General features: G+C 43.6%; 2 protein-coding genes across 4 annotated transcripts; both read right to left on the minus strand.

Annotated features, from left to right (window-relative positions):
- Positions 1 to 208: 208 nt before the first annotated feature.
- On the minus strand, positions 209 to 8636 carry cyp4v2b (cytochrome P450, family 4, subfamily V, member 2b). The gene is made up of 11 exons (XM_090220309.1): positions 7059 to 8636; positions 6853 to 6965; positions 6534 to 6619; positions 5535 to 5725; positions 5351 to 5420; positions 5124 to 5250; positions 4701 to 4877; positions 4376 to 4478; positions 3160 to 3294; positions 2384 to 2563; positions 209 to 1427 (listed from the first exon to the last, which is right to left on the minus strand). Exons 1-11 carry the CDS (start codon positions 7249 to 7251, stop codon positions 1267 to 1269), a joined length of 1536 nt encoding a protein of 511 aa, XP_090076435.1. The 5' UTR covers positions 7252 to 8636; the 3' UTR covers positions 209 to 1266.
- fam149a (family with sequence similarity 149 member A) lies at positions 7654 to 27093 on the minus strand. 3 transcript variants are annotated; one of them, XM_036970055.2, is made up of 15 exons: positions 26754 to 27093; positions 20544 to 20633; positions 20129 to 20261; positions 19603 to 19745; positions 19267 to 19398; positions 14514 to 14675; positions 14147 to 14340; positions 13756 to 13910; positions 13452 to 13555; positions 12967 to 13212; positions 12490 to 12616; positions 12002 to 12124; positions 10633 to 10711; positions 9447 to 9617; positions 7654 to 8759 (listed from the first exon to the last, which is right to left on the minus strand). In XM_036970055.2, exons 1-15 carry the CDS (start codon positions 26882 to 26884, stop codon positions 8683 to 8685), a joined length of 2067 nt encoding a protein of 688 aa, XP_036825950.2. In that variant the 5' UTR covers positions 26885 to 27093; the 3' UTR covers positions 7654 to 8682. The 3 variants fall into 3 exon arrangements, with proteins under 3 accessions (XP_036825950.2, XP_036825949.2, XP_090076434.1); XM_036970054.2 differs by lacking the exon at positions 26754 to 27093 and adding an exon at positions 21766 to 22312; XM_090220308.1 differs by lacking the exons at positions 7654 to 8759; positions 9447 to 9617; positions 10633 to 10711; ... (1 more) ...; positions 12490 to 12616; positions 26754 to 27093 and adding an exon at positions 21766 to 22119 and having other exon boundaries at positions 12939 to 13212.
- Between the last annotated feature and the right edge of the window lie 161 nt (positions 27094 to 27254).

Genomic DNA, 27254 nt, shown 5'->3' on the forward strand with positions numbered 1-27254 from the left:
TTTCGAGCTCTGCCCGTAAATTTTGCTGTGACGTAGTGTTCCCATGAGTAACAGAACACTGAGCCAACCATGGCGCAACTAGAGAACATTACCAACCCCAGCGCTCCGTATTTTCTACTGGCTGCACCACCACCACAGAAAGCACTGAGCTAGGCTGAAACACCTGCATTTTGGAGCTGCCTTACTCAAGAAAGCAAAAGAGACCATGTTTGTTAGCGGCTTTATTAACTCAATTATGTTTTTGTTTTTTTACATTGTTTGCAAACTGATGTGATACATATTAAAGCCAAAATAACAGGCACTTTTTAATTTTTGCTGAACGGGGCTCTGCCTCACCTGCCCTGAATTAAGGGTCGCCACTGGAGCTGAATCATTAGGTCAGAAACACTGATTTAGCAAATATATTTATCCAACCAGAATCCCTTTGTTTTACTTATTCAACTAAAGAAAATAATTTAGCCGTCATTCATCATTTGTATTTATTTTAAAAAAAATTGCTATAATAAAGACACAAGATTGAGAAAGAGGCTACAACAAAACAATGTATTACAACATGACAAAGTACCATAGCATTTTAGTAGAAGCTGTTTGCCGGGGGAGACTAGCATTTCTTCTCTAGCATGACAAAGTACCATAGTATTATAGTAGAGCCATTTGCTGGGGGAGACTAGCATCTCTTCTCTAGCATGACAAAGTACCATAGTATTATAGTAGAAGCTGTTTGCTGGGGGAGACTAGCATCTCTTCTCTAGCATGACAAAGTACCATAGTATTATAGCAGAGCCATTTGCTGGGGGAGACTAGCATCTCTTCTCTAGCATGACAAAGTACCATAGTATTATAGTAGAAGCTGTTTGCCGGGGGAGACTAGCATCTCTTCTCTAGCATGACAAAGTACCATAGTATTATAGTAGAAGCTGTTTGCTGGGGGAGACTAGCATCTCTTCTCTAGCATGACAAAGTACCATAGTATTATAGTAGAAGCTGTTTGCCGGGGGAGACTAGCATCTCTTCTCTAGCATGACAAAGTACCATAGTATTATAGTAGAGCTGTTTGCTGGGGGAGACTAGCATCTCTTCTCTAGCATGACAAAGTACCATAGTATTATAGTAGAAGCTGTTTGCCGGGGGAGACTAGCATCTCTTCTCTAGCATGACAAAGTACCATAGTATTATAGCAGAGCTGTTTGCTGGGGGAGACTAGCATCTCTTCTCTAGCATGACAAAGTACCATAGTATTATAGCAGAGCCGTTTGCCGGGGGAGACTAGCATCTCTTCTCTAGCGTAATCCAAATACCCTTCTCTGGTCGGAGTATGAGGTCACCCAGAGGTCTCAGCTCCTCTCGGCTCTGGCAGGCCCGCACGGAGAAGTGACGCAACACCGAAGACAGCACCACCTTCTCCTCCATCATGGCAAACCGCTGGCCTGGAGACAAAGGACATACAGACATGCATGTGAGGACACCATACAATGACATAGGCCTTTTCCGAATACCCATACTTGTGTTCTAAATAGTAGACTTTTTGGGTATGAGACATTTAGAAGTTTGAGTATGCTTTAAAATGTCATACTAATTTTGTATTTTTATCAAGTAGAATTTGCTGCACACTATTTGCTGCACCCTCACAGGTGTTTCAAATAGCAGATAATCAAAATAGGGGACACACTCTACAAAAATGAATGAATGGCGGGAATCAAGCTCACTTGCGCATTCTGATGAAGCCTTCTCAGTATGGGTGAGTTGCTTACTGCATACTTTTTTACTGAACAGTATGTTCAAAATAGTATGTAGTATTAGTACACAGTCTGTAGTTTTAGTAAGTAGTAGGCAATACAGTCAGACATACAGTAGACAACCGTAAAATTGTTTCCTTTCATTCAGCTTTTGTGAGTCTCTCTCTTTGTCACTCTCTCGGTCCTCTCTACCCCCCCACTCTATCATCTTGAGGAGAGAGACAATCTGTCTCATTCAGTGTGTGGGAGACAGGGCTGATTGGCGGCAGCGGCTCTACTCTCAGGAGATGGAGAGTCAGTGCTCCTTTGCTCCTCCTCGCTAAATGGATGATTGATTCTTGAGGAAGAGTGGGCTCTTAAAGGGAATGGGAGCGTAAAAGAGGTAAGTGAGGAAGCTGTTTCATAATAAGTGTTGGCTTTATTGCAATGTGACCCATCAGGGAAGGTGCAGCGCCCTGCTTCTAAATTGAGCTTCTCCTTTCAGTTTCTTTTCTACTTCCTAAAGCCAGACTGTGGGTCAAAATAATTTAGCTGGGTCCTTGCCCTTTGTCTGTACCATTGCAATCATTTTGATAGATCATGGTTCGTATATTAGCCCCATATTAAGAGGAGAGAGGGATATGAATGGTAATATGTCCTGAGCGAACCGATGCAGTTCCTGGGTCCAGCGGAGAAGGGGATGTATGCGTAGGGATGTCGTCCTGTGCTGTTCTCTATCAGGAAACGCTCTGGCCGGAACTCCTCGGGATCCGGGAAGTATCGTGGATCGCGGTGCAGGGCGAAGGGAATGATCAGGGCATTCACTCCTTTAGGAATTTTAAAGCCATCTGCAATGGGAGGATATTAAGTATCAGTCATGGAATTACATTTTATTAATTTCTAACTGTGGGCTCATTGTACTGACAGTTGCATTGAACATTATGTCAATATTTTCTACCTGCAGAAAAACACTGACTTGTATTAAGCAAGGATGTTGCTTGGTCACACAGTGGAATCAAAGCTCAGTCCTTTGGCAAAGAGTGACATGTACCCATACTCAGACTAACAGATGCTTGCCCACCCTGAGAAGGAAGACCGGATTACTAACACTGTGATTTCGCCACTGAGTCGACAAATCTGTATTTCCTCTAAAACTACAGTTATGCTTATATTCAGAGAGAACAGGAAGTGCATATCATTTTCTAATTAGTCTAACAGTGAAATCCATCCATCTGCTTCCGCCTTGGTTTTACACTATCAGAAAATGCTTTTACTGCAAGCGGAGAGAATGGAAAACAGGCTGCCAGAGCTGACAAATACAAGTCCTGACATGTGCCGTTTCAATGAGATGGAGATGACACCCATGGATTCAAACAGTGAGGATCTTAGTCTGCTGCCGTTTTACAGGTAAAGGTGCACTTTGGGACAATCTGCTGCCACCTACTGATGTGACAGTCGTCGCTTACGGTGCGTGCGAACATGGGCACGGCGGGGAAGAGGCGAAGGGTCTCCTTGATGACGCATTCAAGGTAACGTAACCTCTTCAGGTCATCGACGGTGACGGAACGGTTGGAAGAACCTGGGTGGGTAAAAGAGGGACATATGGATGGGATTTCATAATACAATGGTCACATGCGAAAAGGAGAGAACAGGAATATGAATGTAAAGCAGTAGTGAGACAGAGATACGTGGCTATATGTAATACAACTGTCACATGGGATGAGGAGAGAACAGGAATATGAATGTAAAGCAGTAGTGAGACAGAGATACGTGGCTATATGTAATACAACTGTCACATGGGATGAGGAGAGAACAGGAATATGAATGTAAAGCAGTAGTGAGACAGAGATACGTGGCTATATGTAATACAACTGTCACATGGGATGAGGAGAGAACAGGAATATGAATGTAAAGCAGTAGTGAGACAGAGATACGTGGCTATATGTAATACAACTGTCACATGGGATGAGGAGAGAACAGGAATATGAATGTAAAGCAGTAGTGAGACAGAGATACGTGGCTATATGTAATACAACTGTCACATGGGATGAGGAGAGAACAGGAATATGAATGTAAAGCAGTAGTGAGACAGAGATACGTGGCTATATGTAATACAACTGTCACATGGGATGAGGAGAGAACAGGAATATGAATGTAAAGCAGTAGTGAGAGAGATACGTGGCTATATGTAATACAACTGTCACATGGGATGAGGAGAGAACAGGAATATGAATGTAAAGCAGTAGTGAGACAGAGATACGTGGCTATATGTAATACAACTGTCACATGGGATGAGGAGAGAACAGGAATATGAATGTAAAGCAGTAGTGAGACAGAGATACGTGGCTATATGTAATACAACTGTCACATGGGATGAGGAGAGAACAGGAATATGAATGTAAAGCAGTAGTGAGAGAGATACGTGGCTATATGTAATACAACTGTCACATGGGATGAGGAGAGAACAGGAATATGAATGTAAAGCAGTAGTGAGACAGAGATACGTGGCTATATGTAATACAACTGTCACATGGGATGAGGAGAGAACAGGAATATGAATGTAAAGCAGTAGTGAGACAGAGATACGTGGCTATATGTAATACAACTGTCACATGGGATGAGGAGAGAACAGGAATATGAATGTAAAGGAGTATATTTACCAAACACCACTTGGAGCTCCTCCTGGACCTTGGTCTGGACCTCAGGGTAGGATCCCAGTAGGTGAAGGGCCCAGTTCATAGAGGCTGCTGTGGTGTCATGGCCCTATGAACACACAATCATTCAGAAGAGCGCATTAGGGTTGTGCTGAATAGGGTGCCATTTGGGACATAACCCATGTGCAGTTGTCTAATGTACATCAAGTAATTTCAAGTAAAAGAGGAACTATCCCACCTACAGTATGAAATGTTGTTCGATTGCAAAGGGCCTCAGTGGAGTCACATGCTAAATGTGTGAGCATATTGGTGTTGGGTTTCGTTACACTACCTCAAACATAAAGGTGTCCACCTCCTCTTGGATATCACTATGGCTCAAGTAATTTCCCTCCTCATCAGTGGCTTTTAACAGCATGTCCAGGAAGGCAAGTCTTCTCCTTTTGATGCCATGGTCAGATTCACTGTCAGAACCTGCATTCTCCATGCTTTCTGCTCTCTCCTTGATCACCTGGAGATTACAAACATTAATACCGTACATTTATATTTCATTTTTGTTCAAAATAAATCTGTGCCAATAGCCATGCTAACAAGATGATTATTACAATATATAACAGATAGTCAGTCGACTGGAATCCTTTCTTACCTGTTATATATTGTTATATCCATTTTGTTAGCATGATCATTTTTGGCAGTCCAAACCACAAACACTTGGACATACAATAGGTTCCTTACAGACCTCAGTAGATCTACTCACACTCTGAGTGAATGAATGGAGGATCCTCAGTCTATTGTCATGGTCCTTCCCCTCCCATAACAGACTGTAGATGAAGTCTGGCCAATACCAGGGAGCTCTCTGGCGACGACCGATGATGTCACTCATTCTGTAAAGAAAGCTCAGTAAATCTATCAGAAACACCAAGGAATGTAGACAGGATGTAGACCGTGTATAAGACTATGTCATGATAGTTTATTAACACTTACTTGTACACACTGCGGACGTACTCAGACTCGCTGTTACTTTGTGCGTAGATGTTCTTTCCCATTGCCGTTTCTGAAACAAAAACAAAACAAATAGGAAACATTATCATTAGCATTTATTACAAATGACTTTGATCAGATTTGGAGAGTTGATTTTTACAGTGCCATTCCAAAATCAGTCACTCACCACAAATAATGTCCAAAGCACAGAGTGTGATGTAGCTAAAACAGTTGAATGGATCTCCTCCAGCCTGCTTCTCCAGTTTCTGTGTTAAAACCTCAGCCTGCTCATTCATCACCTCCAGAAACTCAGCCAAGATGGAGAAATGGAATGTCGGGGTCAACATCTTCCTTCTGCCACGCCACTTATCCCCTGTGCTGTTAGAGGCAGGACAGAGAATTACCTTGAGTATTTCCCAAATGACACCCTATTCTTTATACAGCCCAATTGTTTATACAGCCATATTCTTTATACAGCCCTATTCTTTATACAGCCCAATTGTTTATACAGCCCAATTGTTTATACAGCCCAATTGTTTACAGCCATATTCTTTATACAGCACTATTGGCCCTGGTTAAAAGTAGTGCACTATGGCCTGCCGAGTGCTAGAGGCAACACTACAGATCCGGGTTCAATCCTGGGCTGTGTCGCAGCCGGCCGTGACCAGGAGACCAATGAAGTGGTGCACAATTGGCCCAGTGTCGTCCGGGTTAGGGGAGGATTTGGCCGGCTGGAATGTCCTTGTCCCATCACGCTCTAGCGACTCCTTGTGGCAGGCTGGCGCATGTACGCTGCCTTCGGTTGCCAGCTAGATGGTGTTTCCTCTGACACATTGGTGCGGCTGGGTTGTGGGTTAAGCGAGCAGTGTGTCAAGAAGCAGTACGGCTTGGCAGGATCGTGTTTGGCTCTCATGGCTCTTGACCGTCGCCTCTCCTGAGACAGTATGGGAGTTGCAGCGATGGAACAAGACTAACTACCAATTGGATATAACAAAAATGTATTTATAATTAGACTATAATGGGAATAGGGTGCCAGTTGGGATGCAACCAACACTGAATCAGAGGGGTGCAGAGGGATGCCTTAAATCGACAGCGATATTTATGTAATCAGTTTAAAGTCCTCAGTCCCAATACGGTTTTTGATAATGGGGGAAGGAAGGAAGGAAGGAAGAGGAAAATGACCTACCTGGTGAGCAGGCCAGTCCCAAGCCAAGGCTGCATAAACCTATAGAAATAGGCCTTGTCTATGTGTTTGGAACTGTGCAGAATCCCCTTGGAAGAGAACAAATGAAATGAGAACAGATCCAGAAAAACAGACCAGAATTAACAAAAGATTGGAAGACTAGCTGTCGTCATGACATCAGCTAATGGGGATCCGAATTAAGTTTAAACATTAAAGTTATGCTCAATGGATAGGTAATGTGCTATATCTTTGACAGTATCTGATGATTATCCAGTCAGCAGTAATACAGGTAGTAAAAAAGTCCCAGCAGTGTGGTGATTACCTCCACAGTCTCTGCATGAAACAAGACCACCAATGGCAGGGGTCCAACCCAAACCTTCAGCAATGGTAAATGTCTGAACTCCTTAGTGCCTTCAATAATCTGGTTGAAGAAATCTACCAAAAAATAAAAAGTACTGCTATTGCATTTGTTACTTGGAAAATATTAGATAGCCTAACTTAAATACAGCTCAGAGGAGAGGATCTTACCTCCTGCATTAGTGCTGAACAGAAGTGCATTCCCAATGATTGGATAAGCTCCATCCACTCCAGGGATTGGCCTCAAATCGTTCCAGTCCTGAAAGTATTTCTTCAGTGGATGGTACATGATGCAGGCCAACAGAACAATCAGAAGGACCAGACATATGATCCCCAGCGTGTATGTTCCAGACATAATCACCATCTTGGTTTAACGTAGCAGTCTGCTATGTTGTGAAATCCCTCTGATCTGTATGCGGAGCAGCTTTTGACGGACTTTAGACTGGTTATGCACTTCTCTTCTTTGGCACAGTTAACCGTACGGGTACTGGAACCTCGACTCTCATGCAGCTACAGTGTGAGAAACTGGGTCATGTTGGCTGCAGCAGTTAAGTGAGGCGTGGAATGATGGGGATGGGTAATGTGAAAACAAAGGTTGGGTGTGTAATGATAGCAATTACACAATCTGTGTGTGTGTGCATGTAGTAGTTAATAGTTATTTTCTCTTCTCCTCTGACATTGACTCATGGGGTCAAACCACAACTACAGTATCATTTGCACACTGATTAGATAAGCTCATTCCACTCCAGAAATACAAATGTGCAAGTAACAGAAATAGCCATTTATTGCATAACAAAATTATATTGTTACAATTTCAAAACAATATTTGAATGAATGCCAACGTCGCCATGACATAAAAATCCCTGATCACAGTTGTAGGCTATTGGAGAATACATTTTTGTACAACTTTTTTTACCACACGACCCTGCCAAGCCGCACTGCTTCTTGACACACTGCTCACTTAACCCGGAAGCCAGCCGCACCAATGTGTCAGAGGAAACACCGTCTAGCTGGCGACTGAAGTCAGCTTGCAGGTGCCCGGCCTGCCACAAGGAGTCACTAGAGGGTGATGGGACAAGGACATCACAGCCGGCCAAACCCCTAACCCGGACAACGCTAGGCCAATTGTGCCCACCTCATGGGTCGCCCAGTCGCGGCCGGCAGCGACACAGCATGGGATTTAACCTGGGTCTGTAGTGACAACTCAATCACTGTAATGTAGTGCCTAAGACTGCTGCGACACTCGGGAGGCCTCATATTGTACTGTATTTTATATAACTTAGATTTTCACAAAAAAAACTATCAATATTTCACTGCTGATTGTTTATTTTGGATGAAATATCAGCGTACTATTGCTTGTATGCATAGACACTGCTTCACAATGCTAGCTAGCTTTCAAAAACAAACAGTAGTGAACAATGTATTTAATCACATTTGTCCTATCCTGTAATCGCTCTTGCCACATAAACAAACTACAATGTATCTAATTAAAACGGCAGATATAAAATATAACCAAGCAGATTTGTCCTGCTAAATGCCATTGCAACCTAAATGTGGTATTTTCAAATTAAAACCCTCTCCTTATTGTCCACCCGTTATCTGCACATTGCGGTCTTACCTCTGTCAGGGAGGCTAGCTAGCTATCACCATAGCAATGGCTTCAAAACGTAAGTCCAAACTCTTGTGTTAGTTCTATGGTAAATCTCACCGTAGCTGTACTTCATCAAGTCACACCCATTAATTCCAAGTGTTGGTGTTCCTGATGCATTCTGGTCTTCCTGTCTGGACTGTGCTGCTATGACAACACCACCTGGAGTCTCTTCTTCACATGACCAGGAAACCGACCAAACACTTTACGTTGATGAGGAACACCTGGATAAGTGTTATACTTCCGTTAAACTACAGTAGAAATGACACATGCTTAATTACTGCTTAATTTCCTTATCCATTCAATTAACTTTTCTCATCTCCCTCTACTTATCTACCTACTATCAATTTTCCTGTGCACATCAATCTACGAGCAGCCCCGTTCTCTTGCACATTGCACTAAACCTTACTAGTGATGGAGGAAAAAAAAAAAAAAAAAAAAAAAAAAATCAATATTTACATATCGCAATATAGTTTATTATATGGTTACATGAACCTTTAGCTAGCGCTAGTTGGCTGTACCTGTGCCAAAACTGGTATTTTTCATCCTATAGCTTGTTTTCCATCACCACTTATATATTTCCCTGACTGATCAAAACTCATGTTCTCATGGCCCTCTGGTGAGCGATGTCTGGAACATCAAATCCGGGGGAAAAAAGCAGTACCGAATCGCAATACATATCGTATCGACACCTAACTATGGTGATAATATGATAGAGGTGCCTCAGTATGATGGTAATATGGTATCGTGAGGTCCCTCAGTTATGGGGGTGATATGGTATCATGAGGTCCCTCAGTATGGTGGTGATATGGTATTGCGAGGTCCCTAGCAATTCCCAGGCCTATGCAGTACCCTCTCCACTTTCCTCCTAATAACTCCATGTAGTCATTTGCCCTTTATACAGTATTTACCTAAGAGCAGTGGTTCGGTCCCACTCTCTCCTTCAGCGGAGGAGGAAAGCGGGCGCTGGCGTCTCATCGTTGTCATGGTGCTCTCGGAGAAGCCGCTGGAGCCGGAGCAGGTGATACCCACGCCAAAGCCTGTCACGCCAAAGCCTGTCACTCCAATCGGAGCACAGTCACCTAGGAGACCATATGTGACGCATTACGACATGCCCGTCTAACGCTGACACAGGTATCATCCCAAATGGCACCCTATTCTCTGGCTTCTCATGTATCATGATGTCTGACGAGTACACTTGCAGGGCAAGGGAGGAAGAAATTATTTTTAAATGGACTGCCCTTGGCTGGAAATTCATTCATCCTGCGATGATTGGGTTTTCAGCCACTGGTAGTTTGTGGGTGCTTTATATGTGCTACAGTCAATTATGATTGCATGTCTACTATAGAACTATTAATATACGGCTACTGTATGATAGATAGCAAATTAATTAGCTAACTCACGTTGGCCTTCCTAGCAGGAACTTATGAAGGAAAATGTTTTCTACAATTTCCAAAAGCTAAACAAACAAAAACATAATTCATTTTACGAGACGTGTTTGTGCATTAGTAGCACAATGTCTAACTTACTTACATATGTTTTTACTTACACTTTGTATGTTGACTCCATATTGACGATGAGGTTTCGGCTGACTTTTCTTAGTGAATGTACAATCATCGCTAATTGAAATATGGGGTGTTCCAGCCCCAACATAATTGTATACTCGCAACTCCATTAAGAACGAGGGCTGAAGGGCTTAGGTTGCAAACTTCCCTTTCTTGGCTAATAATTTGGACCAACAACAAATATGGCCGTGGGGTTTCCCCCAAGGGCATAAGGCGAGGGTAAGTGGACAAGGGTGTCTTATGAGTTGAACCGCAGCCTCCGTCTAATGCACTACTTTGAACCAGGGCCAATAACACATTCTGCCTCTGCCTTTAACCTCCACTTTCCTCAAAGGCTGTAATAATAAATAATGAATTCCAACAACACGAGGCTATGAACACGCACTGAAAAAATAAACTGTCCTGCTTAGTCCCAAAAAAAATCTAAAAGAATATTTACAATGTACATAATACTTATAGATCCCCCTGCACTGGATACCTGTCCTGTCATTTGTTGGCTAGACACATGAGTACACAGTACTATTGCAGTCACCTGGGTGAGGTCCTTTCCCAGTCTTCATGTGGCAGGTGAAATCCATGGGAGTGAACAATCGCTTCATGGGTGTGTCTGACTAGAAAACAAATAGCTGCTTTCAAGTCACATGTTAAAAGAAAAAGGATAGTATTTGAGCAAACACACCTAGATAAATAGTGGTAATATGGAACCTACACTACAGTAATCCAAGTTAAAACAAGGATAATAATCTATTATGTTACCATAATTACCATGGCATTGTACAAAAAGGTAGACAGCTTTTATTGATTTAGCCCTTATTTAACCAGGTAAATAAACCCTCTACAGACTAAGCCTTACTGTAGCGAGTGCACTGAGAGTCGGGAAGCAAGTTCAATGACCACGAAACACAAACACCGACATGAAAACAATAACACCTGAGGAAAGAACCAAGGGGAGTGACAGATATAGGGAAGATAATCAAGGAGGTGATGGAGTCTAGGTGAGTGTTATGAGGTGCAGGTGCGCGAGACGATGGTGACAGGTGTGCGGGATAATCAGCAGCCTGATGATCTAGAGGTCGGAGAGGGAGTATGTGTGACACTTACTGCTATTAGCCCACATAAACACGTTGAATAACATTTTCACTACATGAAACGAAAGATAGTCCCCCCAAAAAATCAGTCCTACTGAGAGATATAAAACCAAATTATTTTACATGTATTTAACCCCTTATTCTTGCCACTAAACTGTCTCCACATATACTTCCATTCATTTTTTAAACTGGTACCGGGGGACCTTCAGACAAGTCTTGTGAGGCCTGTGGGCGTCCTAGAGTAAAACAACCGACATGTACGTGTTCGTGACAGTCTCGTATTTGTGTGTAGCCCAAACTGTTCAGACGCTACAGACATAACTTGACAGATCGGCTGTACCTCAGAGTAAAACGGAGAACACCATCGTGTATGTGAGAGTCTCATCTTTCCATAGAGGGGTCGTATGCTACATCATGGTCTGACAAACACCGCTCTAGCTCTGCCACCTTTCACCTCAGATGCAGAAGTGAAATATCGGCGGATGTGGTGGATTGAGACGCATCCAATGCAAAAACAGATCTCTAACTTAAATTGACAGATTTTAATGGGGATGTTTTTATTATGCTAATTAGATGTCCACAGGGGTGCAGACATCGACTCTAGGGGGCATTAAGAACACATTCTCTTTTCCAATAACGAGTTGACCAAGGTCGAGCAATAAACCACGCTGCAAAGCAGACAGCTCTGTACCCTTGATATAATGATAAGGGCATCTGCTATGCAACAGACAGTAATACAATCTCTTCTACTAACACGCCCACAGACAACCCCACCACGCCACCACTGTGTGTGTGTGTGTGTGTGTCTCGTACCCGGAGTGTGTGTGTGGTGTTGGGACGAGACAGGGACTCCAACAGCAGAGTGGGCTCTCTGAGGGGTGGAAGGATGGAGATGGGTACAGTGGTATGTCCTCCTTGCAGAATCCTCCCCCTGAGCTGTGAGAGAGAGCGAGAGATATAAAGCCCTTGAATTGAGAGAGAGAGAGAGAGACCAAAGTTCACTTGCCCTACAGCAGCACACACCTGCTCTTTGTACTGGAAATACGCATGTTTGCAAGGTCAGCCAAGCCAACACATATTTGCTTTCCATGTCCATGCAAATGCAAGAAGCGGAATCAATATGGTCATTTACGTTCAGTCAGAATGACAAGTAATTTAAAAGACATGTCATCACTACCCATTTATTATGGTATTCAGGCAAATGTAATTTACTATAACCTGCATTAGAATTGACACATTGATATACTAACTTCCTGTACTGACATTTGAGTACATTGACGAAACAGTAGGTCACCTGGTACCTGCATGGGTGCAGCAGTACACACGGAGGTTTCCAGCTCTGATTGGTCAGCATGGAGGAGGGGGAGGAGCCTCTGGTTCTGTATTGAACTGAGGATTGGGGACGGCTGTCCTTCTGTCACTGTGGTCCTACAGTACAAACCAGGACAATTACAGCCTTGTTATGATAGTTGGACGGCAGGTAGCAATGGGGCCAGTAACTGAAAGGTTGCTGGTTCAAATCCCAGTCAACTGGGTGAAAAATCTCTCGGTATGGCTATGAGCAAGTCACTTAACCCTAGCTGCTCTGGATAAGAGTCTGCTAAATGATGTAACACTTCTCTAGAACAAAACTGCAATTTTATTATTTGACCTAAAAATGTAAATATTACCATAACCAAGTCCTAATCATTTAATGTAGTTGCATATACCAATTATTATTGTGTTGCAATTAAACATCAGCCTAGCTTACTTATTAATATATACAGTAGATATCTCACAGTCTGGTTCCTCTGATGACCTGGTGTCTGGGGACAGTGTGTCTGGGGCTGAGGCAGCTCCTGGCCCTGCCCCTGGAGCTGGTACTTCTGGAGGTGGAGCTGGGTCTGGAGCAGATATGGAGCCTGGGCAGGGGCAGGCCTCGCTGAGCTGGGCCTGGGGCTCTGTGGGAGGGCGTACTACATGCTCTCCTGGATGGAGACATAGTGGGGGCTGGAGCTCTGCTGGGTCTGTCCTCCAGATCACAACTACAGAAAAGTTTTTAAAAAGTAGTGATACTAATGACATTACTTAAAGTCATACTAGTGTGTCAATTTATTTTCTAATCTATTTTAGATGTTGGAGTTCTTATTTGTACTCATCTCAAAGCCTAACAGAAAGGCTCTATCCCAAATGGTACCCTGTCCAGCCCCAAAGAGAAACAGGAATGGTTGTGTTTGTTCAGGATCAGACCCGAGCTTATAGCTGGGGATTCAGACAGACTTACTGAGACTTCTCTGCAAATCCATGTTGTCTTTGTTGAAGAGGCTTGGCTTGGATTGTCATAACACCGTTTAAATTCATCTTGAAGGTACTTGATACCTGAGAGGCCTAGGAAAAAAAAGAAGTAAATAAATATAGCTCAAGGCTTGTTTTAAGGGGGCCTTGGCTCCTCTTTTGAGGCCATTGTAATAACTGTATTTGAGATAAATGTAATTCAATTGAATGGTGTTGTTGCCAGAAGTGCACGAGCTCCTCTAGAGAGTCAATGGCAGCAGCTGACACTTTTATGTGGCTGGCAGACTTCTCACCTGTGTACTGGGGCAACAGTTGGACCACAGCAGCATGCTACGTGTGTTGGAGCCCCTGGAGAGAGGGACACGCTGACATTTACTGTTGATGTGAGGAGAGGGATCACCCAAGACTCCACCAAGAGCCTCCAAAACTCCTCTGTGACCTGCTCCACCTCCGGTAAAAACAAAATACTTTGATTCGTAACTAGGACCCAGAGTTTATCCTGGCCAGGTCAAGTGATCAGGTCTAACTCCTAGCCCAATTCATAACACAGCATAACAAAAAGCATCAGTTATAACAGAGTTGGTGTGCAGTACCATGATTGCTGTGTATAATAGGCATATCGTCATTGGTATTCATGTAGTTCTATGGCAGCTCTGTAATACAGTGGTTTGTAAATAGACAGACCAGTGATTTGTCTCTGCCAGTGTTTGTGGAGGAGCTCCCCCAGAGAGTTCACCACCTCCCTCCACATGTCATCAAAGGCCTCGTCAGCCACGGCATCCCTGATACAGGTGTGGGGAGACACAGGGGGTACCCCGGATCTCCCTGCTGCCCCCACAGATCCCGAGACTCCTCTCTGACTCACCCACTCATCCTCCCTGGGGAGAGAACACTGACGTCACGACACACTGGAGCAATAAGGCCCTCGTTCCACCCACAGGCTTGCACACAGACACATGCACACTCCCTCTCTCTCTCTCCCACAGGCTGTTACATGCTTCCACATAATCTTGAAATATTATGCTTAGAAAGTAAAGTTCAAATGCCTTACGTGTCTTTGGCATCATAGGCAAGAAATTCCTCCATCCTTCCCTCTGCCTCGTAGACCTCTTCTTGTAGAAGGGATGAGTGATCACAGAGAGAGTGGGAGAGAGGGGTTGCCCCCTGCAATGTGCAGGGAGTTGGGGAAAGACCGTGACCTTCAACACATAACCTGCAGTCAGGAAAGCAGATTATTATGAGTACAGTGCCTTGCAAAAGTATTCATCCCCTTTGCATGTTTCCTATTTTGTTGCATTACAACCTGTAATTTAAATATATATTTTTGGGGATTTCATGTAATGGACATACACAAAATAGTCCAAATTGGTGAAGGGAAAAAAAAGACTTGTTTCAAAAATTCTAAAAAAAATCAAAATGGTGGTGCAGTGGTGCGTGCATATGTATTCACTCCCTTTGCATATGTATTCACTCTCTTTGCATATGTATTCACCCCTTTGCATATGTATTCACCCCTTTGCATATGTATTCACTCCCTTTGCATATGTATTCACCCCTTTGCATATGTATTCACCCCTTTGCATATGTATTCACTCTCTTTGCATATGTATTCACTCCCTTTGCATATGTATTCACTCCCTTTGCATATGTATTCACCCCCTTTGCATATATATTCACCCCTTTGCATATGTATTCACCCCCTTTGCATATGTATTCACCCCCTTTGCATATGTATTCACCCCCTTTGCATATATATTCACCCCCTTTGCATATGTATTCACCCCCTTTGCATATGTATTCACCCCCTTTGCATATATATTCACCCCTTTGCATATGTATTCACTCCCTTTGCATATGTATTCACTCTCTTTGCATATATATTCACCCCCTTTGCATATGTATTCATACCCTTTGCATATGTATTCACCCCCTTTGCATATGTATTCATACCCTTTGCATATGTATTCAACCCCTTTGCTATGAAGCCCCTAAATAGATCTGGTGCAACCAATTACCTTCAGAAGTCACATAATTAGTTAAATAAAGTCCACCTGTGTGCAATCTAAGTGTCACATGATCTTAGTATATATACACACACCTGTTCTGAAAGGCCCCAGAGTCTGCAACACCACTAAGCAAGGGGTACCACCAAGTAAGTGGCACCATGAAGACCAAGGAGCTCTCCAAACAGGTCAGAGACAAAGTTGTGGAGAAGTACAGATCAGGGTAGGGTTATAAGAAAATATCAGAAACTTTGAACATCCCACAGAGCACCATTAAATCCATTATTTAAAAATGGAAAGAATATGGCACCACAACAAAGCTGCCAAGAGATGGCCGCCCACCAAAACTCACAGACCAGGCATGGAGGGCATTAATCAGTGGCAACAAAGAGCCCAAATATAACCCTGAAGGACATGCAAAGCTCCACAGGGAAGATTGGAGTATCTGTCCATAGGACCACTTTAAGCCGTACACTCCACAGAGCTGGGCTTTACAGAAGAGTGTCCAGAAAAAAAGCAATTGCTTAAAGAAAAAGCAAACACATTTGATGTTCGCCAAAAGGCATGTGGGATACTCCCCAAACATATGGAAGAAGGTACTCTGGTCAGATGAGACTAAACTTGAGCTTTTTGGCCATCAAGGAAAACGCTATGTCTGGCGCAAGCCCAACACCTCTCATCACCCCTGCCACTTCGCAGTTGTAAATGAGAACTTGTTCTCAACTAGCCTACCTGGTTAAATAAAGGTGAAATAAAAAATAAATAAATAAACCCCGAGAACTCCATCCCCACAGTGAAGCATGGTGGTGGCAGCATCATGCTGTGGGGATGTTTTTCATCGGCAGGGACTGGGAAACTGGTCAGAATTGAAGGAATGATGGATGGCACTAAATACAGGGAAATTCTTGAGGGAAACCTGTTTCAGTCTTCCAGAGATTTGAGACTGGGACAGGGGTTCACCTTCCAGCAGGACAATGACCCTAAGCATAATGCTAAAGCAACACTCGAGTGGTTTAAGGGGAAACATTCAAATGTCTTGGAATGGCCTAGTCAAAGCCCAGACCTCAATCCAATTGAGAATCTGTGGTATGACTTAAAGATTGCTGTACACCAGCGGAACCCATCCAACTTGAAGGAGCTGGAGCAGTTTTGCCTTGAAGAATGGGCAAGAATCCCAGTGGCTAGATGTGCCAAGCTTATAGAGACATACCCCAAGAGACTTGCAGCTGTAATTTCTGCAAAAGGTGGAAGTATTGACTTTGGGGAGTGAATAGTTATGCACGCTCAAGTTCTGTTTTCTTGTTTGTTTCACAAGAAAAAAATATTTTGCATCTTCAAAGTAGTAGGCATGCAAAATCATTTTAAATCCAGGTTGCAAGGCAACAGAATAGGAAAAATGCCAAGGGGTTGAATACTTTCACAGGCCACAGTATACCTATTTCAGACAGAATTCATGCTATGTTGCCAGTAAAAAAATATGTCACTGTTGCAGACAAAGGAGTCCAAAAATCTACCGCTAAAATTTGTCCAAACAAGTCAAACAACGTTTCTATTTAATTCTCAGGTACTCTAAAATGTAAATAAACTATAATATTTCATACGGAAAGTAGTATGTTTAATAGGAAGGCAAAATTAGTAAGCGCGCCCTCTCCCTCTGATATTGTTCCGGTGCTCTCTTCACCAAATCTCCAAATTCTTGCTTGTTTTTCAAAAGACAAGCCTGAAACCTTCAATAACGACTGTTGACATCCAGTGGAAGCCATAGGAATTGCAATCTGGGAGACGGAATTACATAGGGCCCATAGCTTTCCATTGTAAGAGCCTGGGACCTAAAAAAACAATATCTGGTTGGTTTTTCTTCGGATTTTCATTTACCATATCAATTCTGTTATAGTCCCAGATATTATTTTAACAGTTTTAGAAACTTCAAAGTGTTTTCAATTCAATGCTACCAATTATATGCATATCCTGGCTTCTGGGCCTGAGTTACAGGCAGTTTACTTGGGGCACATCAGTCAGGTGGAAATTCAGGAAACTAGACCCTATCCCTAAGAAGTTCTTCCTGACTGATGTCTTGAGATGTTGCTTCAATATATCCACATAATTTTCCTACCTCATGATGCCATCTATTTTGTGAAGTGCACCAGTCCCTCCTGCAGCAGACCAGAGGACATTTCTCCAGAAAGTACAATCTTTGTCCCCATGTGCAGTTGAAAACCGTAGTCTGGCTTTTTTATGGCGGTTTTGGAGCAGTGGCTTCTTCCTTACTGAGCGGCCTTTACGGTTATAGGACTCATTTTACTGTGGATATAGATACTTTTGTATCTGTTTCCTCGAGCATCTTCACAAGGTCCTTTGCTGTTGTTCTGGGATTGATTTGCACTTTTTGCACCAAAATACGTTCACCTCTAGGAGAGAGAACGCGTCTCCTTCCTGAGCGGTATGATGGCTGCGTGGTCCCATGGTGTTTATACTTGCGTACTATTTTTTTTGTACAGATGAACGTGGTACCTTCAGGCATTTGTGTGCTCCCAAGGATGAACCAGACTTGTAGAGGTCTACAAAAAAAATTCTGACGGTCTTGGCTGATTTCTTTTGATTTTCCAATGATGTCAAGCAAAGAGGCACTGAGATTGAAGGTAGGCCTTGAAATACATCCACAGGTACACCTCAAATGTACTCAAATGATGTCAATTAGCCTATCAGAAGCTTCTAAAGCCATGACATAATTTTCAGGAATTTTGAAAGCTGTTTAATAGGCACAGTCAACTTAGTGTATGTAAACTTCTGACCCACTGGACTTGTGATACAGTGAATTCTAAGTGAAATAATCTGTCGGTAAACAATTGTTGGAAAAATGACTTGTGTCATGCACAAAGTAGATGTCCTAACCGACTTGCCAAAACTATAGTTTGTTAACATGAAATCCGACCTCAACTGTACCTGTGTTACCCATGTACTTTTTGTATTGATTTGTTGTTAATAAAAAATATGTTTCTTTTTTTTTTGCTAAAACAATAAAATAAAAAGCTGGGACAAGTTTTCAGAGGCATCATCGAAGGATTTTTTTGTAAGAAAATACCACAACCATGACTGTGTCTCGATGCGGATTTTCATGTACCACATTTTTTACTCCCTGCCCCTTTCAGATATAAAAAAAACAGAAGGCAGACAGTATGGTAAAGAAAGTCAGGTTTTGATATAAAAGGGATTTTAGTTAGCTATGGTCTGAGAAAACATCAAGGTTGTTTAAATCTTTCAGAGTTCATCTTGACGTGTACTTGGATTAGGTCTTTTGGCATTTCTCCTTACTAGATCATTTCTAGATCATTGCTTTTGATCACCTTTGAAAGCATACTGTGCTACCACTTGCATTGTATTCATACCATACTACAGTATGTGTATTTATGCAGCCAGACAGTCATTCTCCCACTAGTCTGGCTCCCTCACTGAATCCTGAACAAACAAGGCTGTAATAGGGGTGTTTAAGTAGGTGTGTTTAATAAGGTAAATCCTCGTTTGAAATTGATTAGTAAACAAACAACTGTGTTGCCGGGAGACAGACTACCTGGATGTTATTCCCAGAACCATGGCAGATTGCTCATTATGCCATCTGTCCCTTAGCTGGCCCGCAGCCACAGAGCTCACCTCCACAACACACACCTGAACACACAACCATAATACCACTCCTCCAAAATTCTCATGTCTGCTCTGTTGCCATGGGAAACCAACTGAAGCACCGTGAGATGTTAGCGTCATGTTGTTGTTTTTGTGTAGTATACACAAGGAGCCAGGCCTTACTCTCCAGAGTTCTCCCTCTTGTCCACACACGGGGGCAGCACTGTACCCCCTCTCCCTCCACTGGCCTCCATTCTCCTGTGAATGTACTGAAACCCTTCCTGATTGGGCGACTCCAGCTGATTACCCAGAATTCTGTGAAGGAAAGACAGAAACATATAGAAGAAATTATTGGAAAGAGACACAGAGGGAGAGCCAATTCAATTAAACACTTTCACATGAAGGACTTTATTTGCATCCCAACTGGCACCCTATTCCCTATGTAGTGCACTACACTTGACAGGGTAAAGAAGTGCAGTATAGATAGGCATTTGGGACATGGTCATGCTGTTGGTGTACCTGAGGTGTGGGGAGTGTCCGTTCCACTCCTGACACTCCTCCTGCAGTCCAAGGGAGCTGCTGTTCACCCTCCCTTCATACAGCAGCTCGTCCACATCACTGAATAGCTGACGCACATGCTGGGTGTTCACTCTGTCAAACTCCTGAACACACCACAGGAGGCACACACTCACAAGACCTTCTTTACTGCAAAGGGCTCTGTGTGTGTGTTTTTTTTATTTAACCTTTATTTAACTAGGCAAGAACAAATTCTTATTTTCAATGACGGCCTAGGAACAGTGCCTGTTCAGGGGCAGAACGACAGACTTGCCAGCTCGGGAGTTTTGAACTTGCAACCTTCCGGTTGCTAGTCTAACACTCTAACCACTAGGCTACCCTGCGTGTGTGTGTGTGTGTGTGTGTGTGTGTGTGTGTGTGTGTGTGTGTGTGTGTGTGTGTGTGTGTGTGTGTGTGTGTGTGTGTGTGTGTGTGTGTGTGTGTGTGTGTGTGTGTGTGTGTGTGTGTGTGTGTGTGTGTGCGCTCATACATCATATCTCCATGAGTAGAGAGAGCTCTGTTCAGTAGAGAGGCCTGTATCACAGCTCTGAGTCTCAGACCAGCAGGTGAGGAGTCTCTCAGGGGTCACTCCTCCACAGGAAGACTGGTACGAAGACAACTCGCTGGAGGAATACATTAGCATCAGAGAAGACCTCACCCACAATGGTTGCATCCCAAATGGCACTCTATTCCCTATATAGTGCACAACTTTTGACCAAGGGCTCTGGTCAAAAGTAGTGGTCAAAGGTAGTGCACTATAGAGGGAATAGAGTGCCATTGGAGAAGCATTGGAGAAGTTATATTAAATGTTACTTATCTGTTAAATCTACTGTTAAAACATTTACTACCGATTTCTATCATTGGAAAATTACAACGTAACACATGATTGATTTGAAGCACAGTACCTTAGCTGACTTGCAATGGCCACTCCTTGACTGCCTCGGGTGAAGAGGGAAGGGTTTGAGAAAATGCTCTTCTCGCTGACCAGCTTTTTCCTGGAACAAATGCAAAGAAAAGCTGGCAATGTTTAAAAGATTTTGCTTTGTGGGGAAGTATAGTAGGTAGGTAGATGGAAGGCAGATGAGGAAGTTACATACCTATGTGATTATCTTGCATACATTATACATACCACATACACCACATAAACAGTCAAGTCACACCTGATACGTCACCTCCATGCTTACCTGATGAGTGACAGTGCCAAACAGATGTCCCGTTCAAAAGGACACCAGCAACATTAGCACGCTGATGGTAACAAACCCTCACCCAGCCCGTACAACAGCACCCCAGCCAGCTTTCTTCCACTGACTGACTACCCCCCTAATCCTCCTGCTAGTTATGACATCAATAATTCAACCTGAACAAGGCACGGTAATAAATATGCCGACAATTACATGCCTGAATGAGTTAGTCTACTACTTCATCTTTTGTTGTTTGTTTGAAATAAAGATGGATAGACAGAATTAGAATAAAAACATTGAAATATATATTTTAAATTCATATCCACATGTCATATTGTTTCAATTTCTTGCATAATATGTCCCTGAATTTCCATTTAAATGTCTCTTGTACACAATGTAATCTAAGGAGAGAATAGCACAAACTGGTGTGAGGTAAATGTACAACGTCCGATAATGCCACTTCTAGTCCCTGCTGAGTTTTCGGCTGGGATAATGAACAGCGTGTCCTGACACTATTGCAACATACACAGCATGCTACAAATATTACAATGAACTATGTATGTCATAGAGCAATGGAAATGTTAAACCGCTGAAAAGTCATTACAAGATGGAAACTGAAACCAAATCAGTGCTCGACTTGGACTGAAATAGGTGCCGGTACTCATTTTGGGTGCTGGTACTATTTATATTTAGGTGCAGGAGCTACACAATACTTTGAGCTAATATTCTATAAAGAGGAACAGGAGCTCAAGCTGTGGAAAATGTCAGGTGCCAGTTCTCAACTCTGGTGATCTCCTGCCCAAGTCAAGCACTGAACCAAATGTCATTGAAACTAGACGCCATCAGGTGATACAGATGAATGGAGTGGAGATAAATGTCTCAAATATGCATTTTTTATAATCAACTAACTATAGCTTCCTTACAAAAAAACCCTGACTTGACTTACCCTATGACGATAAGTGCCCTGCCCCTGCTGTGTTCCCCTAGCCTACAGTAGTCCGTGTGGAGCGGGTGGACCAGCAGTGGGAGGCTGGAGACAGGCAGGGCCCCCAGGTTGAGGGAAACACCCTGGGTAACGGCAGCCGCAGGCATCTACTCTCCCTCCCTAGAGGTGCCTGGAGCCAAAGAGCCAGGGGTTGTCCACTGCCTCCTCCTCAGCTGTCTGACCTGGCTGTCCACCCCAGCACTCTGCCCGGCACACCTCAGCCCACACTCACGCATCTCCAGCCAAAGAGCCAGGGGTTGTCCACTGCCTCCTCCTCAGCTGTCTGACCTGGCTGTCCACCCCAGCACTCTGCCCGGCACACCTCAGCCCACACTCACGCATCTCCAGCCAAAGGTTCCTCCTCCCCCACCTCCTCTCCTGCCTCCTCTCTGGCTGGTACAGTAAAGGTCAGAGCAAACCCCAGGGTGCTGGCCACGCACAAGGTGACAGTCTTCTCATCTTCCCCCCCCGCCTCCGACGCCCCCCCTTCAGATCACCGGATGACTCTGATACCTTCTTACGGTCTGACCATGGTTGAAACTCCCTGCTGACGTCCCTCCTCTCTTTCTCTATCCCTCCCCTCCCTCTCCTGTCTATCCCTCTCCTCCCTCGTCTATCCCTCCCCCTACTCCCGTCTACTCCTCCCGTCTATCCCCCTCTTCCTATCCCTCCCCCTCCTCCTGTCTATCCCTCCTCCCCTCCCTCTCCTGTCTATCCCTCTCCTCCCTCTCATCTATCCCTCCCCCTACTCCCGTCTATCCCCCTCCTCCCTCTCATCTATCCCTCCCCCTCCTCCCATCTATCCCTCCTCCCCTCCCTCTCCTGTCTATCCCTCTCCTCCCTCCCATCTATCCCCCTCCTCCCATCTATCCCTCCCCCTACTCCCGTCTACTCCTCCTGTCTATCCCTCCTCCTCCTATCCCTCCTCCCCTCCCCCGTCTATCCCCTCCCTCCCATCTATCCCTCTCCTCCAGTCTAACCCTCCCCCCTCCCGTCTATCCCTCCCCCTCCCTCCCGTCTATCCCTCCCCTCTCGTCTATCCCTCCCCTCTCATCTATCACCTCCTCCCTTCTATCCCTCTCCTCCCTCCCCTCCTCCCATCTATCCTCCCCCCCTTCTTCCTCTCTCTCCCCCTTCCTGCTCTGTCTCTTCTATGTCTATTGGTCTGCTGGGGACAGGCAGTTCAGTGATTCATTAGTTGCATGCGCGTGCACACACCCAGACACAGACACACACACACACTTACTAGTACACCGTATCACTCCTGTCTTCATCTCTCTTCCTACCTTTTCCTGTTCTGTTTCAACTCATCTCTCTCTCATTCTTTTCTCCCTGAATCCTTCTCCATCCCATAGCAACAAATGCTATCCATACATCTTTCTCTCCGTTTCCTTATTTCCTTGGCTCCCACAGCAACAGTTGAGCCCCAGTGAGTGGAAGACCGGCCGGTCCCACCTGTGGTTCAGTAGAGCGTTCATGTAGAAAAACCACACCTTGCTATCTTTGTCATTCTCTCCCTCTGGGCAGAGAGTCTAGCAGCACAATGAAACTGCTGTCCTCATCATTTTCCTATAGCTCGTTCATTAAAATAATAAATGCACAGAGGAAAAGATGCATGTGGGGGAAAAGCTTCATTTCCGCAAAAGGAATCAACCTTAACTTGCATGTGAGGGGGATCCTGTATACTTCCTGTAAACACCACACACTACCACCCTCTAGTAAACAAGAACAAAAACCCTCCTGTGTGATATGGATGGCAAAGGAAAACTAATTAGCGAGAGAGTGATGCAGGCGGCTTAACGGTTGGTGGAGGTCAAAGAGGAGGGTGGACGTCGCAGCCAGACAGCTCACATTTCCCTCACAGAGCAAATGCCAAACCAGCCGAACACAACCCAGCCAACACATGCTCATCAAACTTTCAGCAACAGCACGGGTACAGAAAGGCCCACCTAATTGAAATGGAGTCGTTTTCTCCCAGGCCTTTGTGAGGCAACAATAGTACAGTGATTTCATAGGGCTTGAGCAACCATCCCTGTGAGATCTCTGCTGCTCCATATCTGCTTTTCTGTCAATTGAGTGACCACCAAGGTTATTATAGTAAATGAAAACGAAAAGTAAATCATGAAAAAACTATTCAGTAAACTGAAATAAAATGATTAACAAACCGGTTTGAAAAACTACAACTATACTGAAACTATTATCTTTGACTCTAAAACCATTAAAATAAAATAAAAACCAAAATGAAGTATTTTCAGTTTTTTTAGGGGGCAAAAATCAAATGGGGTTTTCAAGGTTTTTTTTCTGATTGGGTTTTCAAACTTCTTAATTTGGCGGGTCACATTGACACTGACTTTGTCATTTAAAAGGTAGACTCAGCAAGATGGCGTCGAAATAAACACGTATCTAACCCCCATATCACACACTCACAAACTGAAATTATAATAGTATGTGTGTACATTATACAATCAATTAGTGAGAGAGCGCCTCAAATATTACATTTATTTGTATATATCCACTATCCACATAAATCCCTGCAAATGTGTTCTTGTTTCAGTCATGTCTTTGGTCACGTTCGCATGGTTATACAAAGACTCCCCAATGCGTGACAATAGAGCCTCCCACAGTGCAGGCGACGGCTGCATGGTGCAGCTGGTGAGAAGCAACTGCAGAAACTGGCAGTCAAAACGTCATGTCCTTTAATTGCATGATATTTGTAAAGTACATGTAGGTGTAAAGGATGTCACGCTGCTTGCTTAGTGAGTACCACTTCCTCATGATTCGGCTCACACCGAGGCTCGACCCCAGGACCTCTGCCTTGCTAGCACTAGTGACCGGCCTTCTAAAGTGTGTTACCAGTCTGCGCCAGGCTAAAAGCTAGCAATTCTCTGGCGGGGACACTTCAGGCTGCGGAGTACATTTTACACATCCCCATGTGTATGCAGTCCTCAGTCAGACAATTGCTATCCCCAGAATGCAACACTCCTTGAAAAGCGGTAACCGACGATGGTCATCGACTTGGCAAAAATGATCCGCTCGAAAGCGGCCATTGAGATGAGCACGATGCAAGGCTTTCATCTCACACAGTCAGAAAGAATACCTGGGATATGTGCATTTACCAGTGGAGGCTGCTGAGGGGAGAACGGCTCATAATAAATGTCTGGAATGGAGAAAATGGAATGGTATCAAACACATGGTCTTCATATGTTTGATACCGTTCCATTACACTGCATTCCAGCCATTATAATGAGCTGTCCTCCCCTCAGCAGCCTCCACTGCACAGCACACTGTTACAATGTTACAATGTGGTAGCTACAGGACCAAAACAGCTGAGAAGTTTAGCCTCGCGCTTCAGCGCTCCTGGTTTTTGAGGAAATGTATCCACTACTACTAGTTTACTTGGTGCAGCTAAATCTCCTGTCATTTCTCTGAGTCTACCTCTAAAGATAACGTAACCTATGACCTGACCCATCACCTTATGCATTACTGTCCAAGTAGCTTGGCGGTTAGAAGCATTGAGCCATTAACCGAAAGGTTGTTGATTTGAATCCCTGAGAAGGCAAGGTGGCCATTCTGCCGTTGAGCAAGGCAACTAACCCCCTGCAACAACATACTGCTTTCCAGTCAACGTTGATTAAGGCAGCGAAAGACATACTTCAGTTGAATGCATTCAGTTGCGCAACGGACTAGATATCCTTCCCTTCACAGTGGCAAAATGTGACATCACAAAAAATATACAACACATAAATGGCTCCTAGACTCTCACCCATAGGCTACTTTCTGTTAATGTGCATCATGTGATTTTAACCAATTATGAGTAGGCAGTGCCTAATAATTCCCTTCTAATTGTCTACTAATTGGTTGTTGATGTCATTGGAAACACTTATCTTCCTCTCTTTTTGACTGGCGTGTTGCTGGAAATGATGAATATGAACATTTTTGAAATTTCCCTTTAAAAGTTCAGAACCCTCATTCTCTATTCTTTTCACATGAGGTCACTAAAATATCATTTATCAAACTGCTGGAGCGTCACTTTGCCTAACCCCTATGCATTACGTTACCACACAAAATATAGCAGACATACTACTGCCGTGATTTCACTTAAATCCATATTCATGCAATGGCTACAACTGAGAGACTATTTAACAACAATTATAAACTGGATGGTTCGAGCCCTGAATGCTGATTGGCTGACAGCAGTGGTATATCAAACCGTATACCACAGGTACAACAAAACATTTAGTTTTACTGCTCTAATTAGGTTGGTAGCCAGTTTATAATACGTAGCAATAAGACACCTCTGGCGTTTGTGATATATGGCTAATATACAACGGCTAAGGGCTGTTGTCGTCGTGCATAATAATAATAATACTATCCCTTAGCAAGGTATATTGACCACATACCCTCGGGCCTTATTGCTTAAAAATATAGCCCGCATTAACGTTCTTTTCAAATCAAATTAAGTGAATGCAATAGCAGTCCCTCGTCTCATTATCTGAGACAGAGAGGTACTCAGGGGGTATTTAAGCCGTAACTATGCCTTAACCATGCTATCAGGGTAGATGGAGCAATTAGATATAGCTGTGGCAAAGGAAAGACTACACCTTGATTCTCTGACATTGGCCCTGTATTAATTAGTCATATCAAGATGCCATTGAGGGACAAATGGAGCAGACCAGTTGATGAGGAAATTAATAAAGGGGTCAGAAGACATCTGCACATTATACGTTTTTTTCATTAACCTCCATAGTGCTTGACTTAGAACGGAAAGTGTCTGGCGAACGAGATAAGAAGTTCTATCAACTTTACATTAAACAACAAATACTTACACAGTGGAAGGTGAGTATCACAACATTTTAAATAATTCCACAAAGCAAAAGTATTTCCAACTTTTGGTTGTGATAAATCAGAAGGAAAAAAAAGCTTAAAATTATGCATTTAGGGAATCTTACTTTGAACTGTCATCCTTCTGTTGCATCTGTTGCAGTCTGCTTGTGCTCGGCCTCTTCCATTGATACTGATCTCTGTCAAGCAGGAACCATTTGTCGGAGTTAAGATACATTATTTCTAACAAACACTCCATAGGCTATGGAGCCTGCAGATCCTTTATATGCGTTTTCTGTGCCTGGACCGTCATGAAAAAAGCCTAAACTCGTCCTAGTCCCTACTTTCAAATGATCCCAGGTCGGCTCGGTGTCGGAGACGTAAACTATGAATGGGATTGCGACGGCAGCCTCACATCCCAAATGAACCGAGCCTGGCAGCACGTGTGCCTGCCAGATGCAGGTGGTTGCTACGCCAAACAAATGTGGGGAATCTGATTGGACCAAGGAACTTCGCTACTGTATCAGGCTTTGATCTAGCCTACTACATCAGAGACTTTCACTGAATGTATTGTATTCCTGCTTTGCATTCAATATGTTAGTTATAACCAAAGTAAAATAGGACCATGT

The sequence above is a fragment of the Oncorhynchus mykiss genome, chromosome 25, assembly GCF_057628025.1.
Source record: "Oncorhynchus mykiss isolate SJ-2025 chromosome 25, ASM5762802v1, whole genome shotgun sequence".
Taxonomy (NCBI): Eukaryota; Metazoa; Chordata; class Actinopteri; order Salmoniformes; family Salmonidae; genus Oncorhynchus; species Oncorhynchus mykiss.